The sequence below is a fragment of the Pipistrellus kuhlii genome, unplaced genomic scaffold (genome assembly GCF_014108245.1).
Source record: "Pipistrellus kuhlii isolate mPipKuh1 unplaced genomic scaffold, mPipKuh1.p scaffold_m20_p_3, whole genome shotgun sequence".
Lineage (NCBI taxonomy): Eukaryota > Metazoa > Chordata > Mammalia > Chiroptera > Vespertilionidae > Pipistrellus > Pipistrellus kuhlii.
The window spans coordinates 147969015-147982938 of record NW_023425529.1 but is presented as its reverse complement, the minus strand read 5'-3'; the positions used below and the strand labels follow the sequence as shown (position 1 = coordinate 147982938).

Here is a 13924-nt window from a genome sequence, read left to right as displayed (position 1 = left end):
AAGTATGGATGACATATTTATTTGCATAGAATAAGAAGAATACATTTTTACTGCTGTTTATAGAAAACATGTTCTTTGGCACAAGCTTCACAAAGACGAGCAGGAACAGAATTCCATGGAATTAAGTTGAAAGTAAATCGTGGGTAGATACCTAGGAATTCTTACAGGACTGTAAGCAGTTTGGTAGTTAGATGCCAAACAGGCAAACAGGTCCTTGTGTTTGAAATTGTGCTTGTGATGGGACTATGTTAAAATCTATAATATTACAATACAATGTTAATTCTAGAGGAAGAGACTTCCTAGGGAAATGAAATGTTTTACCACCATCTGAATGCAGATATTGAACATGCAAAATAGCCTCATTTTTTTGTCCTTGCATTTTATGTATTTACTAGAGGCCCAATGCACGAATTCATGCACAGGTGGCGTCCCTCAGCCTGGCCCTTGATCAGGGCCCATCAGGGCCCATCTTGCCCAGTCCTAATCAGCCTGGGAGGTTGGCTGGCCAGGGGAGGGACTGCAGGAGTTGGCTGGCAGGCCCCATCAGGGCCGATGGGGGTGGGTGGGGGGGAGAACACGTGAGGGCGGAAGGTTCACTATAGGTTGGCTGTGGGAGTGCACTGATGACCAGGGGGCAGCTCCTGTGTTGAGCGTCTGCCCTCTGGTGGTCAGTGCATGTCATAGCTACCGGCTGATCATCCAGTCGTAATAGTTGCTTAGGCTTTTATATATTTATTTATTTATTTATTTTCTTCGTATTGAATATTTTATTTATTTGTTTTTTACATTTTTTATTAAATTATTATCTGTATACATATTTTAACATTGCGCTACCCCCCCACCCATACATACCCTCCCTCCCCAGAGTTTTTATGTCCATTGGTTGTACTTATATGCATGTATACAAGTCCTTCGGTTGATCTATTATCTCCCCCAGATCTCCCTACTCTACCTGCTGTAATTTGACAGTCTACTTGTTGCTTTACTATCTCTATATCTATCTTTTGGTTCATCAGTTTATAATGTTCTTTATTATCCATAAATGAGTGAGGTCATGTGGTGTTTCTCTTTCATTGGCTGGCTTATTTCACTCAGCATGATGTTCTCCAATTCCAGTTATATTGATAGATTAAAATTAAACTTGGCTCTTCTCTTCCCCCTCCTCCCCAAAGTCATTGTGCTTTTTGGGCTTAGAATTGATCTATCTTATGAAACTGTTTGGTATGTGTGTATGTGTGTCTTTATGTAAACAATAATTCTTAAATGAACACCTGTTAGTGTATTCCTTTAGCAAGCATTTTAAAGATTTTTTTAATGATCAATTCTGCTCTGTGAACGGAACACACCATTATTCCCTAATTAGCTGGGAGTCTAGAACTGGTTACCTCCTGGGAAAGACCAGATGCAAGTACAAGAAACCCAATGAAACTAGAAAATGCAGGTGGGGAAGGGAAAGCAATATAAAACAGGATTACATCTCAATATTAATTTTTTTTCAAATATGAATCTGATATGTATATGGGATACAGTATTATGCAGAGTTTTAAAGAACAGGCACTGGTCAAAAATGACTGAATTATCTGACTTTGGGCAAATTACTAAACCTCTCTGAGTGTCATTTCCCTGCCTAGTAAATGGAGATGATAATCCCTCCTATTAAGAGGTGATTCGAGAATAAGATTAAATAATGAATGTGAAATACTTAAGAGGTTGGACACATTATAAGCTTCATGAAATGTATATTCATTATTAGTATTTGGGCGGGTGGGATGACCAACATTTCATTGCTTGCCAACTAGATCTAGGGGATTGTGGGACTTCTTCAGTATTATGAGGAAATTTGCCATTAGGCATCAACAATAAAAATGGCATCTTTTTTTCCCAAAGTTTTTGATTGGGCAGGTTTTTAAAACCATTAAGTTTTTTTTATAAGCACTTTTCCCTTTTTTTATTTTGTACACCTTCCTGAGAAGGAGGGGTACATGTCACTCTCCCCTTCATAAGGGCTGGTGGCAGGTTCTTCTACCTTAGTCACCCTGGCATCCAAATCAAGATGCTTGCTTAGTAAGAAGGCCAACCTGGATGGGGTAGACACAGTTGACTTTCCTGGGATTCAGTGGTTCACAAAAATCTAGCTTTTGTGTTTTCCATGATAACGGCACCAGCTCATGATGCACAAAGTAGAAAATGTCAAATCGATCTTCTCTTTTGAATAACCTGGTAAACAGGCATTTGGTTTGCTTTTGAGTCAGAAATCCCCACCTTATTCCTTACGTCTCCCTGAATGCTCAGCAATTTCAGAGCAAGTGTGTCTTCAATAAGAAGAAGCAAGGCTTTCCCCTTAGAGGAAAAAGGATGTGGAATGCAAACAGTAACAATTAAAAAAAAAAGTTTTGTTGGAGTTGCCTTCAGGTTCCCGAGGTTCTCAGTGCTTGGGTGGGGTGAGGTGGGAGGGGGAAGGAGGGGAGGATATGTAGAGGTCAGAAATTGTAGTAGGCATGAGGTTTATTATCCATCTTATTTCAGAGGTGCATATTCAAATAAAATGGGTCCTGGATACAACAGCCAGAGAAAAACCACAGCCACTGTCCCTCTCCCTCCACGCCCCCCCCTCTGCCCCACCCTCTGACAGCTAATGAAGGTAAGCCTGGTGACTTTACTAGGATCAGACATAGATGCCAGCTGGAAGACCCTCCCCCAAGAGCGTGAAGGAAGAAGGTGGGCTCCTTCATGGGTGCAGCAGGGTGGGATGCATTGGTGAATCCAGTAGCTGTGAGACATTGTTCAGAAGCCAGACAGCCCTATTTGTCTCCATTTATTTATTGGAATTTGTTCCTGCAGAATTCCATTCCTCTTGTCTTTGGGTTTTGTGATGATAACCACAGTACAGTAGAGGGGTCTGTATCAAGACAATGCAGTTTGATTGATTCACAAGGGCTCCCGACCACACGTTCAGCCCTCATGGTTTCCTCCATCCTCCCTGCTCCTCCTGTCTGCAGCTGTGGGCATGGATTCCCAAAGTCCGGTGTGCTCCCAGCTTTCCCCCTGATACCTCGCTGCTTCCAGGGAGAACTGGGGACCGCCACTTAAACTCCCAGCTTCCTGGCTCCTTATCTGTCAGTGGAAATGACAGTTCTATCTTTTCTCATTCAGAGCTGGTGGTGAGGACCTTTGTGAAAAGTGATTTGGAAAAGCTGTGAAACGATAACCTATGTCTGCGTAGGCATCACCCTGCTAATCCTTCCCCTACAGATGGCTGCCCTGGGTGGGCAGTGGGCACGGTGCTGGGCTGGCAGATAGGGGATGCGGTGCCAGTGCTGAGACGACACAGGAGAACCCATGTTCACTTTTGCTGCTGGGCTCCTTCTTGGTCAAAAGTTGCATCAATTGTGATTACTACCTGCAATTTCTCTATGCCACTCTCTTTCTGTTTGTTAAGCCCGCCTGTGAAATTTGTTCACAAGTCTCTTTTTATTTTAAAAAATATATATTTTTTGATTTTTTACAGAGAGGAAGGGAGAGAGATAGAGAGTTAGAAACATCGATGTGAGAGAAACATCAATCAGCTGACTGGAATCGAACCCAGGACCTTTCAGTCCGCAGGCTGATGCTCTATCCACTGAGCCAAACTGGTTTTGGCATAAGTCTCTTTTTAGAACCCTCTAAACAGGGTCCAGTATTCCTCCGTATGTTTCTGTAGCACCCTGTGCCTTGTGCAGGTGGTCATGGGTTTGTGTTCATCAAAGATGATAAACTTTGGAGGTCTTGACCCATGCCAATATGCATCTTCATGTCCCCACCATTTGATCTCTTCCCCCCCCCCCCCCCCCCCCACACACACACACACACACACAACCTTTCAGAGAGGAAAGGAGAAGTTGAAAAAATAGAAACATCAATGATGAGAGAGCCCGGAACTCTGGCATGTGTTCTAACTGGGAATCAAATCATTACCTCCTGGTTCACAGGTTGATGCTCAGCCAGGGTTGAGCTCAGGCAGGGTGTTTAGAGGAAAAAACTAAAGATAAATTAGGAGGCTCAAATAAGTCAATGTTTTTTCCTGGGCAGCAAAAAGTTGATTATGAGGGGCAAGCTTTAGTATATTATAACGGCTGACAACATGTACTCCATAACATATGCTTTGCAGTCTGGGTCAAGTTGCTTTTCCTCTTCCTGTGCCTCAGTGTCTCCATCTGTAAAATGGGATAATATTACTAATTCAATAGGGCCATTGTGAGAATTAAGTGAATTAATGCACATGAAGTATTTATTCAGATACACAGACAGCATGCAGGAAGTGTTAAATATAGGTAGAACATGAAAGCAAAACCCCACTTCCAAAGGTAAACATTTTCCTCCTTTTCTGAGTCCTGAATTTACAGCTATCCACTTTTTTTTATTGTCTAAAGCTTTACATATGTCTCTATCCACTTCTTTATCTCTATGAGTATTGCTGAGTCTTCTGATTCTTCATCTGTAATAACTACTTTGCTCATTTCCTATGTGGTATCTACTGACTCATGATAGTTTGGGATTCAAGTCTTACCCCCTCTGAGTCTCAAATTTTCTCACCAGCTAAATAAGGAAAATAGCAATGCCTACCGCATGGAGCTACTGAGAGCATCAGAAGAGCTCATGCCCAGGAAGTTTTTATCTCCTGTCTGGCATATAGTAAGCATTCGATCAGTAGCAGCAGGATCACACCTATGCTTCTGTTATTTGGTTGGATGGGAAAACATTTCCTGCCATTACAACACGTCTTTGGAAGTGAGGGATTTAGTCCTAATGAAACAACTCATTAAATCTATTTTTGAAAAGAATTCTTGGTAAGGAGGTGAAAGGGTTCCAGGGCCCATTTCCAATGTGTGTGTGGAGGCTTCCCCACACCAACAAGAAATTATCGGATGCCAGCATGATGTCCGGGCATTTGACTCAGTTCTGATACCATCTGCCCAGGATGGAATCTGATTCCACAGATAAAGGAGATAAAGGACTTAGTCCCACCAGACCGCCATTCACTTCAGACTCACTTGCAAGCCTGGCTTGTTACCTGTGCTTCTGAATGACTGGCTGCAAATCAGAGATTTCACTGAGACCCTCCTTGGGCTCCATCAATTTGCTAGAATGGCTCATAAAACTAGAAAAACCCATTTGCTCGCTAGATGACCGATTTATTGTAAATGCTAAGAATATGGATCCACCGCCAGTGAAGAGAGACATAAGGCAAGGTGCCGGAAGCCGATTATTGTTTTAGTAATAGAGAGCTGAGGACAGGGAATTCGGAGGGCTGATCAACCTTAAATGCTCTAGCAGTGTTTCCCAAAGTGTGGTACGGGAAGAGTTTGGTGGGAGTACGTGTTGCAACAGAGTTTGGTGGGGATATGCACTGCACTGTGCTTAGCTGCACCTAATTCTATGTTCTCATGAGTACGAGGGGGTATTCAGCGTTACGAAAATTATAGAAGGGGTACACATATGTCAAAAGTTTGGGAAACACTGAAAGTTTTAATCCTCTAACCATAGATTGGCTCGATTGTCAACCAGTTCTGTTCTCTAGATATATTCCTAAGGCTATTTCCTTAACATAAAAGAGACGAGTACCTTGATCACTTGGGCGCTCTGTGTGGGAAATGGGGGCAAAGACCACATCGTTAATTCTTGTTTTAAGCCACAACATCACAGGAGACCTCTGCATCTCTTTTCACTGTTTCAGACGTTTCTGCAAGTGATTGGTGTGGTCGGCGTGGCGGTGGCGGTTATACCGTGGATCGCAATACCCTTGGTTCCCCTCGCCATCATTTTCATCGTTCTTCGGAGATATTTCTTAGAAACGTCCAGAGATGTCAAACGCCTGGAGTCTACAAGTGAGTACAAAAGCTCTCAGGTTGGGATGGCAGCAGTTCAATCTGGCTTCCGTTCATGCCCTAATTAAGGAGGCCCCTGAAATTCTCATCAAGTTAACATGAACTGAGGACTAAAACCTCTGTTAGTCAGTGTGGCCTCTACCGCAAACAGATCAGTGCCACGCCAGGTGCAGCCTTCAGCTTGGCATAAGGCAGGATGGATGTCTGTGGAGTAATATTTCGTGGGAACGTGAGCACTGAAGACAGACAGTTTTCCTCCTGGTCATGACATACTTCCAAAATCTGGAGCAGAAGGTCATACATGTTTTTCTGAGGTATAAAATTTCTCATCATGTTTTAACTAGTATAAAAATAAAACAGCTTCTCTCCCCCTCCCCCAGAATTTACAAGTAACGACAAAGGAAAGGAAAAGATTAAGAGGAAGAAAAGGAGGTGTCAGGAAATACACTCATGTCAGAAAGTGATACATTTGAAAAACATATTACTGTCACATACCCCAAAAATGTCAAATAAGTTGTGGTTGTTAAATGTTTTGAAAAGATAAGCACTGCTATTTTCAGTCTTGCTATTTATTGTCACCAGTAGTGCCTCACTGTTTGAGGGCTCGTCTCCTCGCCCCCTCCCCCTTGGGGGGGGGCTGTCCGTATAAATGGATACTGAAAATAATCCCCTTGGGAGGACACAGGAGAGGGATCAGTTTAGTGTGTTACTCTATTCAGCTTCCTAGTGTTAAAATAGTGGGAAAAGCATTTGACGATTAACCATTGTGTTCTACAGGTAATCACAGAGGACATACCAATAATGAGCTTATCTCATTAATGCACAAACATTTTCTTATTAAAACAACAAAATTATAAGGAGAATAGATACTAATATATTTTTTAAATCTTTGAGGACGACAGCCAAAACATAAAGAAGGAATTTAAGTAAGAATAGCTAATATATATATTTTTAAATCTATAAGGATGATAACCCAAACATAAGGGAGAAAGATATTTGTATCAGAAACCTCAACTGAAGATAGTTACTGCAAAATAATACTTAGCTTTCTGGAAGCCAGGCTAAGGAGAGAAATGTTGATTCCCACGGTTCTCCGTATCTACCAACTGGAAAAATACAAGTTCATCAGGATAAAGGAGTTTTTGTTGTGGCAAAATGTGTGTTTCTTTTTTAATAATAAACTCTAGAAGGGCAGTTGTCCTAAGTATTTGCATAAAGGCTAGTGGATGACAGTTTCATGAAAGCTATAGCACACTTTTCAGTCATCAAGAAATCCAGTTAAACTGCTGTTGAGGGTTGGCTTTTTCACATCTTTTAATGGGGCAGCAGAGCAGGAGCAGTGTGGTCAAGGTGTTGATAGCATTCTGTTGATGTGATTTGTTATGATGACAATGACGGGACTTGTAGAAGCAGGACAAGTGATAAGCCCCAACCATTCTTTTGTGTAGACAATAAGGCTTCAGTCATGTACTAGTTGAGGCCACTCTTTCCTCCACACCTCACAGATAACCAAATGTGGGAGCCAGTTGATTAGACCTTCTGGTCAGGGCCATAAGTAACAATTCCACTGTTTCCTCTAAGCCGGTGTTTCCCAAACTTTTGACATATGTGTACCCCTTCTATAATTTTCGTAACGCTGAGTACCCCTCGTACTCATGAGAACGCAGAATTAGGCGCAGCTAAGCACGGTGCAGTGCATATCCCCACCAAACTCTTCCCGTACCCTTAGGGGTACATGACCACACTTTGGGAAACACTGCTCTAAGCAATAATTGATAGTACTTCTTGAGGCTGCTGTTGAGACCACCAGCAAAAAGAAGGACATCTAATTGTCTTGGCTAGACGGCACAAACTTGCTTCATCCGTGTGCTTTGAATAACTGCTAAAGTCCTGAGGTTTACTTTCAGGTCACACTTGAAACCTTGCAATCTTGGGCTGACATTTATGCTGCCTCGCTGTCAAATCTACAACTGATCTAATGGTTTTTCATTTTGCAATTGTGAGCTTAGCAATGTTCAATCATAGAGAAGTGCATAAAGCCTGGATGGCATTTAGTTGTATTTCTGTAGCCAACTCTACTCATTGGGCAGTGCCTGAATCATGAAGCCATATTCAAATTTTGTCTGTAAGGGTTCTGTGGTCAACTAGCAATGTTTGCCAGGGGCATTGCTGGGGGAGTGTTAACACGCATGTGCCATGTGTTTTCAAGTCATGGATCCTCATGTCTGCTGTTTTAGAGTTCTTATGCCAGTTCTTAGGGACTTTTTTCAACCTAAGATGCTTAATAAGATGTACAGTATTGGGTAAGGCTTGTGAATTAAGATTGTAGGGTTTTCTAAAGATAAACTACAAAGTCTGGGGCGGGGGAGAGATACATTTAGTCATACACAGGCATCTTTAACCCTGATTATTCTCTCTGTGAGGTGCTGTGGTCATGATAAAAAGCACAGCCCTGGGAATAAGCCAGAGCTGGGTCTGTCACTCAGCTCTACCAGCTACTTGGTTGATTTACTTAATCTTGGGCAGTGCTCTTAATCCCTTGGAATGGTTTTCCTTCTATCAAGAATATAGTACACCTGCCCTCTGGAGTTCTTGTGAGGATTACTTGAGTTGAGGCTTAAACAGTGCTTGCTGGCTTCTACCAAAGGCATTAAGAACACGACAGCTAGCAGGTCACCCATAGCATTAACAAGAGCCTATAGCAAGGCTGTCAGCCCAGGGTCCTTGCAGGCAGTTCCCCGCCTACCTTGCCAGGGAAGATTTGCAACTCTGTGTCCCCAAGAGTCCTCAGGATCACGGAAAACACAGCTGTCTGTCTTGTGAAATGTAGGTTACACTTGTCTGTGACTGGTGACTAATGCCATGGATGTTACGTAGGTCTACTTCAGGATAGTCGGCTTAGTCGGTGGGGAAAAAGGATATTACATTGGACACGGTAATACCAGAGCCTTGGCGTCCCCTCTCTCTCTTTGTCCCAGTTAATTTTCTTGGCAAACCCTCCAATTCACTCGTCCTGGTATCCGCTCAGTGCTGAATGGTGTGTGGAAGACAGAGGATATAGTTTTCCACAGGTCCAGATTCTTGTCGTACCGCCATTGCTCTTGGGTATGCGGTGAAGAAGGTGATGTGTTCTTTGGGTGCCCTGGTGTTCGAGGCTGGTGACACCTGACTATAGAGTCCACCCTGTGAGGATAATCCATTGCCACTTTGACCTCCTAATGAGGGAAGCAAGTGAGGAGGACATCCAAGCTCTGGAGAATTATAGCTCCTCTTTTTTCCTTCTCAGAAGAATTGTCGTTGGCGAAATACAGTCTATGTGACAACATTTGCTCTGGGCATGAAACCATGAGTTCTCTGCACATGTGTAGCACTCTTGATATAATGAGCCATATAAGGCCCCTGAGTCATCCTGCTGAGCACCTTCTATCCAGACTGGCCATATTTGGGGGTGGACTGGGGCATCGGCTGGTGGGTGTAGAAAAAGCCTCTATGGGGCTTCCAACCTTTCTGATTTGGCACATGAGTTCAGTCTATGTTCATATTGCTCTCTTCGAAGTCCAAGGTTAAAGGGAGCTAAAGTTAATGGAAGTTAAAAGTTGCTCAGAATGGTGGAGAGAGAACAGTGTGACCACAGCAAGACCGCAAGCCTAAAACTGGGTGGTCAGCACCATCCCAGAGTCACTTAAGGTTCTTTGCCTGGATTAGATACAAGGGAAAATGTAAGGTCCTGTCTGCCTCCGAGAAGGTTTTCTCCTTTCAGCACTGTCGCGGGCTGGGGATCCTAACCTTAGCACTAACCCTAATTGTCCCAAGTATGGAAACAGCCCCAGGCAGAGTGGATGGTCAGATGGCCCACAGCCCAGGGCTGTCCACACATGGAGGCCTGCTCCCTCCTTGCTTGTAGAACATGCATGGTATTGTGACATACACACTTGATGCTGGGCTAAGGAATCAGACTCTGGCATTAAGTTTGAGTTTTTCCCTATCATTTCATAAGATCTCTGTAGCCTCCTGTATCACAAGTGAGATCTTACCTTCCCCCAAACACCCAGGTTTTACCAACAGATCTTTTGAGCAGGACCGTGATGAATGAGTTAGCAAAGGAAGAATTTATCTAAAACTAGCTATGACTTGAAGCTGGCCAAAGATGGGGTCAGAAAGAAGCATTTCCAGGTGGTTAATGGAAAGCATGGTGTGACCAGGGGCTTGAGGGTCGACCTGCAGGGTTTTCCCAGAAAGGGCACAGCGTTTCTGCCCCAACCCCTCTCCCCCCCTCCCCCTATCCCACCTCCCCAGCGCCCGCTGGGAGGCACTGGCGGTGCTGTTTGGGGACATGCCACCACAGATAGTTTCCCACTGACTTTCTCTGTCATCTCTCTCTGCTTCCCCAGCTCGGAGCCCGGTGTTTTCCCACTTATCGTCTTCTCTCCAGGGGCTCTGGACCATCCGGGCGTACAGAGCCGAGGAGAGGTTTCAGGAACTGTTCGATGCACACCAGGATTTGCATTCAGGTCTGTACGTTTCTGGAAAATGGTTCCAAAGGATGGGACCTGCTGCCTCCTGAGCCTTGACCTCCCTCTCAGGTGGCCTTGCTGGCTAGCATTCTCTCTGCCTCTCCCTGGGGTCAGCCCCACATCCTGTCACTGCACATCTTCCTCCCCTCTCCTGCCCCCTCTGTGTTCCCCTCTTTCTCACTAACCGCACCCCCCCCAGCCTGGCTTGCGTTGTTCTTCTATCACTGGGCCCGTGACTTTTCTGTCCCTTTGGGGCAGGCATCAGGAAACTTTTTTTTGTAAAGAGCCAGATGGTAAATATTTTAGGCTTTGTTTGCCACATCAGCTCTGTTGCAACTAGTCAACTTTGCTGTTGAAACACAAAATGCAGGCAGAAATAATGCATCAGCAAATGGTTGTGGCTGTGTTCCAATAAAACTTTATTTATAGAAAAAGGTGGCGGACTGTTCTTGGCCACAGGGCATAGTTTGCCAACCCCTTTTCCAGAGCATGTGTGGTGGCAGAAGTGGCTGAGGAGATCTACTTCCTAATTGTCAGATTTGCCCCCCTTTTGATACGTAATATTCTTTGTATCTGTGAAGCTTTCCAATCTGTCTCATATTTTGAACGCTACACGCAGATCCCTTAAGTGAGATGGCCATTTATCAATAGATACAGGATGCTAAGGCATAAACGCTGTGTACAGGGCCCTGTAGTGAATATGGAAGGTGCTAGAAACAGACTGGGAGCTGCCCTCTCTGCTGTTGGAGCCCTGGGGATCGCTTCATGCTGAGGCCCCACTGAGGAAGACATGCACCGACGAGGCCATGTTTCCATGTTCTGCAGATGGATCACATTTCTGTCTATAACCTAAGGGTTGAATTTTTTTTTTTAATGCATGCACCCCACAAAATCGGGAAAAACCCACTGCACTGATGCCTGAGCATGTGGCACTTAGCTTTCTGGAATCTTCAGGTTCCCTGGGTGTGCAGCTCCGCTGTCTTCCTTTGTGTAAAAATTGTCTGTAGCTCGACTGAGTACAGCGTTCCCCCTCATTCGAAGTGGCTAATGTGGTCTTTCTACTTTTCCGTGTGCTCACTGTGCTCCACAACCTCAGAGGCTTGGTTCTTGTTTCTGACCACGTCCCGATGGTTCGCTGTGCGTCTGGATGCCATCTGTGCCATCTTTGTCACCGTGGTTGCCTTCGGGTCCCTGATTCTGGCAAACAGTAAGTACGGATGGGAGTAGCTGTTTGTAGTATGATTACACTGTATAGCTGCATTTACAAGTATTAAATTAAACTCTTGCCACCTTGTCCAGTACCTAGTGGGTCTGTATTAAAGCATTTGCAGCCGATAAGGTTGGGTCTGATTCCGCTGTTTGGCCCACGAAGAGGACCGTTGGGGCCTGGATGGGTTGGGACCTGTGGAGATGTAGCAAGATGACCCCTTGAGCATCCTGGTAGCGTCTGGTAATTGTGAGGATAGTTCACCGCTAAGCATTTTGTCTAGCTTCGGGCTTTAGGTTTTAGCTAGAGGACCACTCAGCTCTCTTGGTTGTAGGTGCCTGGGGCACTGGGTGGAGAAAGATGCTCAGCAGGAAGGAATGTTATCCTCACTGCCCCATGGGTACCAGATGAGCAGGTGTGGGCGTGCATGGCTTGAGTTCTCCATCCCTAACTAGTCCATGTTACAGCACCACATCTCAGTACTGAATAATGGAACAAGGAGAGGAGCATTTTGGATTGAAAAGCACTGGCTTTTAGTATGCATTGCTTTGTTTTTAGGGGTTTCCAACCGCAGTTGCATTGAACCTAGTAAGTGAAATGACATAATGGTCCTGGAAACCACAATGAGGAAACTCTAAATAATGACTTCCTCACATATATCACCTGCCAGGTGTGTGTCAGTCAGTCCTGTGGGGTTAATAAACTCATGTAGTATTCATTGTGAATTCACATGAAAGTGTAACTATTACTACTATTGAATGCTATGTGTTTCAATACTCTGAAGGGGTCTTTTTGGTAAAGTGACAGAAAGAGCCGGACTCTGGGTTTAGAATGGACTATCTTGACTCTCCTTTTTCCCTCCCGTCGTTTAGCTTTGGATGCCGGGCAGGTTGGCCTGGCCCTGTCCTACGCCCTCACCCTCATGGGGATGTTCCAGTGGTGCGTCAGGCAGAGCGCTGAAGTCGAGAATATGGTAATGTTTATCGTGACGTTCTTAGCCTTTTCCAGTCTCCTTCCCGTTAAACAGCATAAAAGCGCTCCTTATGTAAAATATTAAAACTGTTATTTTTACATTGGAGCTAGCAGAGTGTTTCAGATCCTCCTCCCATCTGTTTAAAGTTAATGTAAAATAGAATGTATACATCTTTTTCTCAGTCTTATGTATGCCGTGTCAGCGGGTTTTATATTCACCACAAGCTGTCTTCAAATGTAATACAGGTCTGCGTGGGAGGGAGGTTCTGAAATCCTGGAGTGGATATAAGCTAATTTCTGAGAGGCCCATTTATTAATTTTTCTTAATGGGGTTGTTCCTCATTCCTGGTTTTTTAAAAATTATCACTTTTAGTTTTTTCTTTGTTTAATTGATAGGCATCTCCTCCCACCACCCCCATTTTAGCATTTAGCAATTTGCCACTGAACACCTGCATTTCTTTGCTGGGGTCCCTCTTTCCGGTAGAATTAAGCTCCTCTCTGTGTCTGGTCAAAGGTGTTGCATTACCAGCACACTTGTTTAGGAGGGCATTTGTCAATATGTAAATGATCTCCTCTTAGGAATATTTGCACCTTCTCCTAAAGGGAGGAGAATGATAAAAATGAAATACAGTCATTTTACTCTTCTAAGGAAGACAAAGTGACTATTAAAATGAGGTTAATAGTCCAGCTTAATTCATGTAAAACAAGGCCCTTCCATAGCTTACATTACTGATTGGTGGCTATAAGTAGTCTTTTCTTTAATAAAATCCTCTTGTCTGTTTTGTTTTTATTTTTATTTTTTATTCAGGTATGAAAAGTAGATAAATGAGATCTTAGCATTCTTTTCTCTCATTTTCTTAGTTTCAATATAATGTTGAGGACAGAACTAAGTTCACCCTTAAGCATTTTGTCCAGCTTAGGGCTTTTAGTACGCATTGCTACTAAAAAGTGTCATAGTAAGTAAAAGTGTTCAAAGATGATGAAAAAGTTTGTAAATCATCAAAGTCTTCATCCAGTTCCTAACTTCTCTCCTTTGCGGGGTGTTACGACATGAGATATCTTTAATCAACTAAGATAAAAACAGAATGGTTCAAAATAAAATAAAAGTACAGAGCGGTTCATTTGCAATCGCTTACCATCCATAAACCCACGATGTCCTCTGTCTTACAGATGATTTCAGTAGAAAGGGTGATGGAATATACAAACCTTGAGAAAGAAGCGCCTTGGGAATATGAAAAACGCCCCCCGCCGGCCTGGCCCCATGAAGGCGTGATTGTCTTTGACAACGTGAACTTCACCTACAGCCTGGACGGGCCTCTGGTTCTCAAACACCTGACAGCACTCATTAAGTCAAGAGAAAAGGTTTG

At 43.8% G+C, this 13924-nt stretch overlaps 1 protein-coding gene across 2 annotated transcripts in view; it reads left to right on the top strand.

Moving 5' to 3' along the window:
* The window catches only part of ABCC4 (ATP binding cassette subfamily C member 4), a 214081-nt gene that overhangs the window by 162213 nt on the left and 37944 nt on the right, over window positions 1–13924 (top strand). For both annotated transcript variants that reach the window (XM_036456293.2, XM_036456292.2), the window contains 5 exons: window positions 5714–5864; window positions 10256–10375; window positions 11475–11585; window positions 12458–12558; window positions 13728–13919. In XM_036456293.2, coding sequence (XP_036312186.1) covers window positions 5714–5864; window positions 10256–10375; window positions 11475–11585; window positions 12458–12558; window positions 13728–13919 — 675 coding nt within the window. The remainder of the gene's footprint in view (window positions 1–5713; window positions 5865–10255; window positions 10376–11474; window positions 11586–12457; window positions 12559–13727; window positions 13920–13924) is intronic.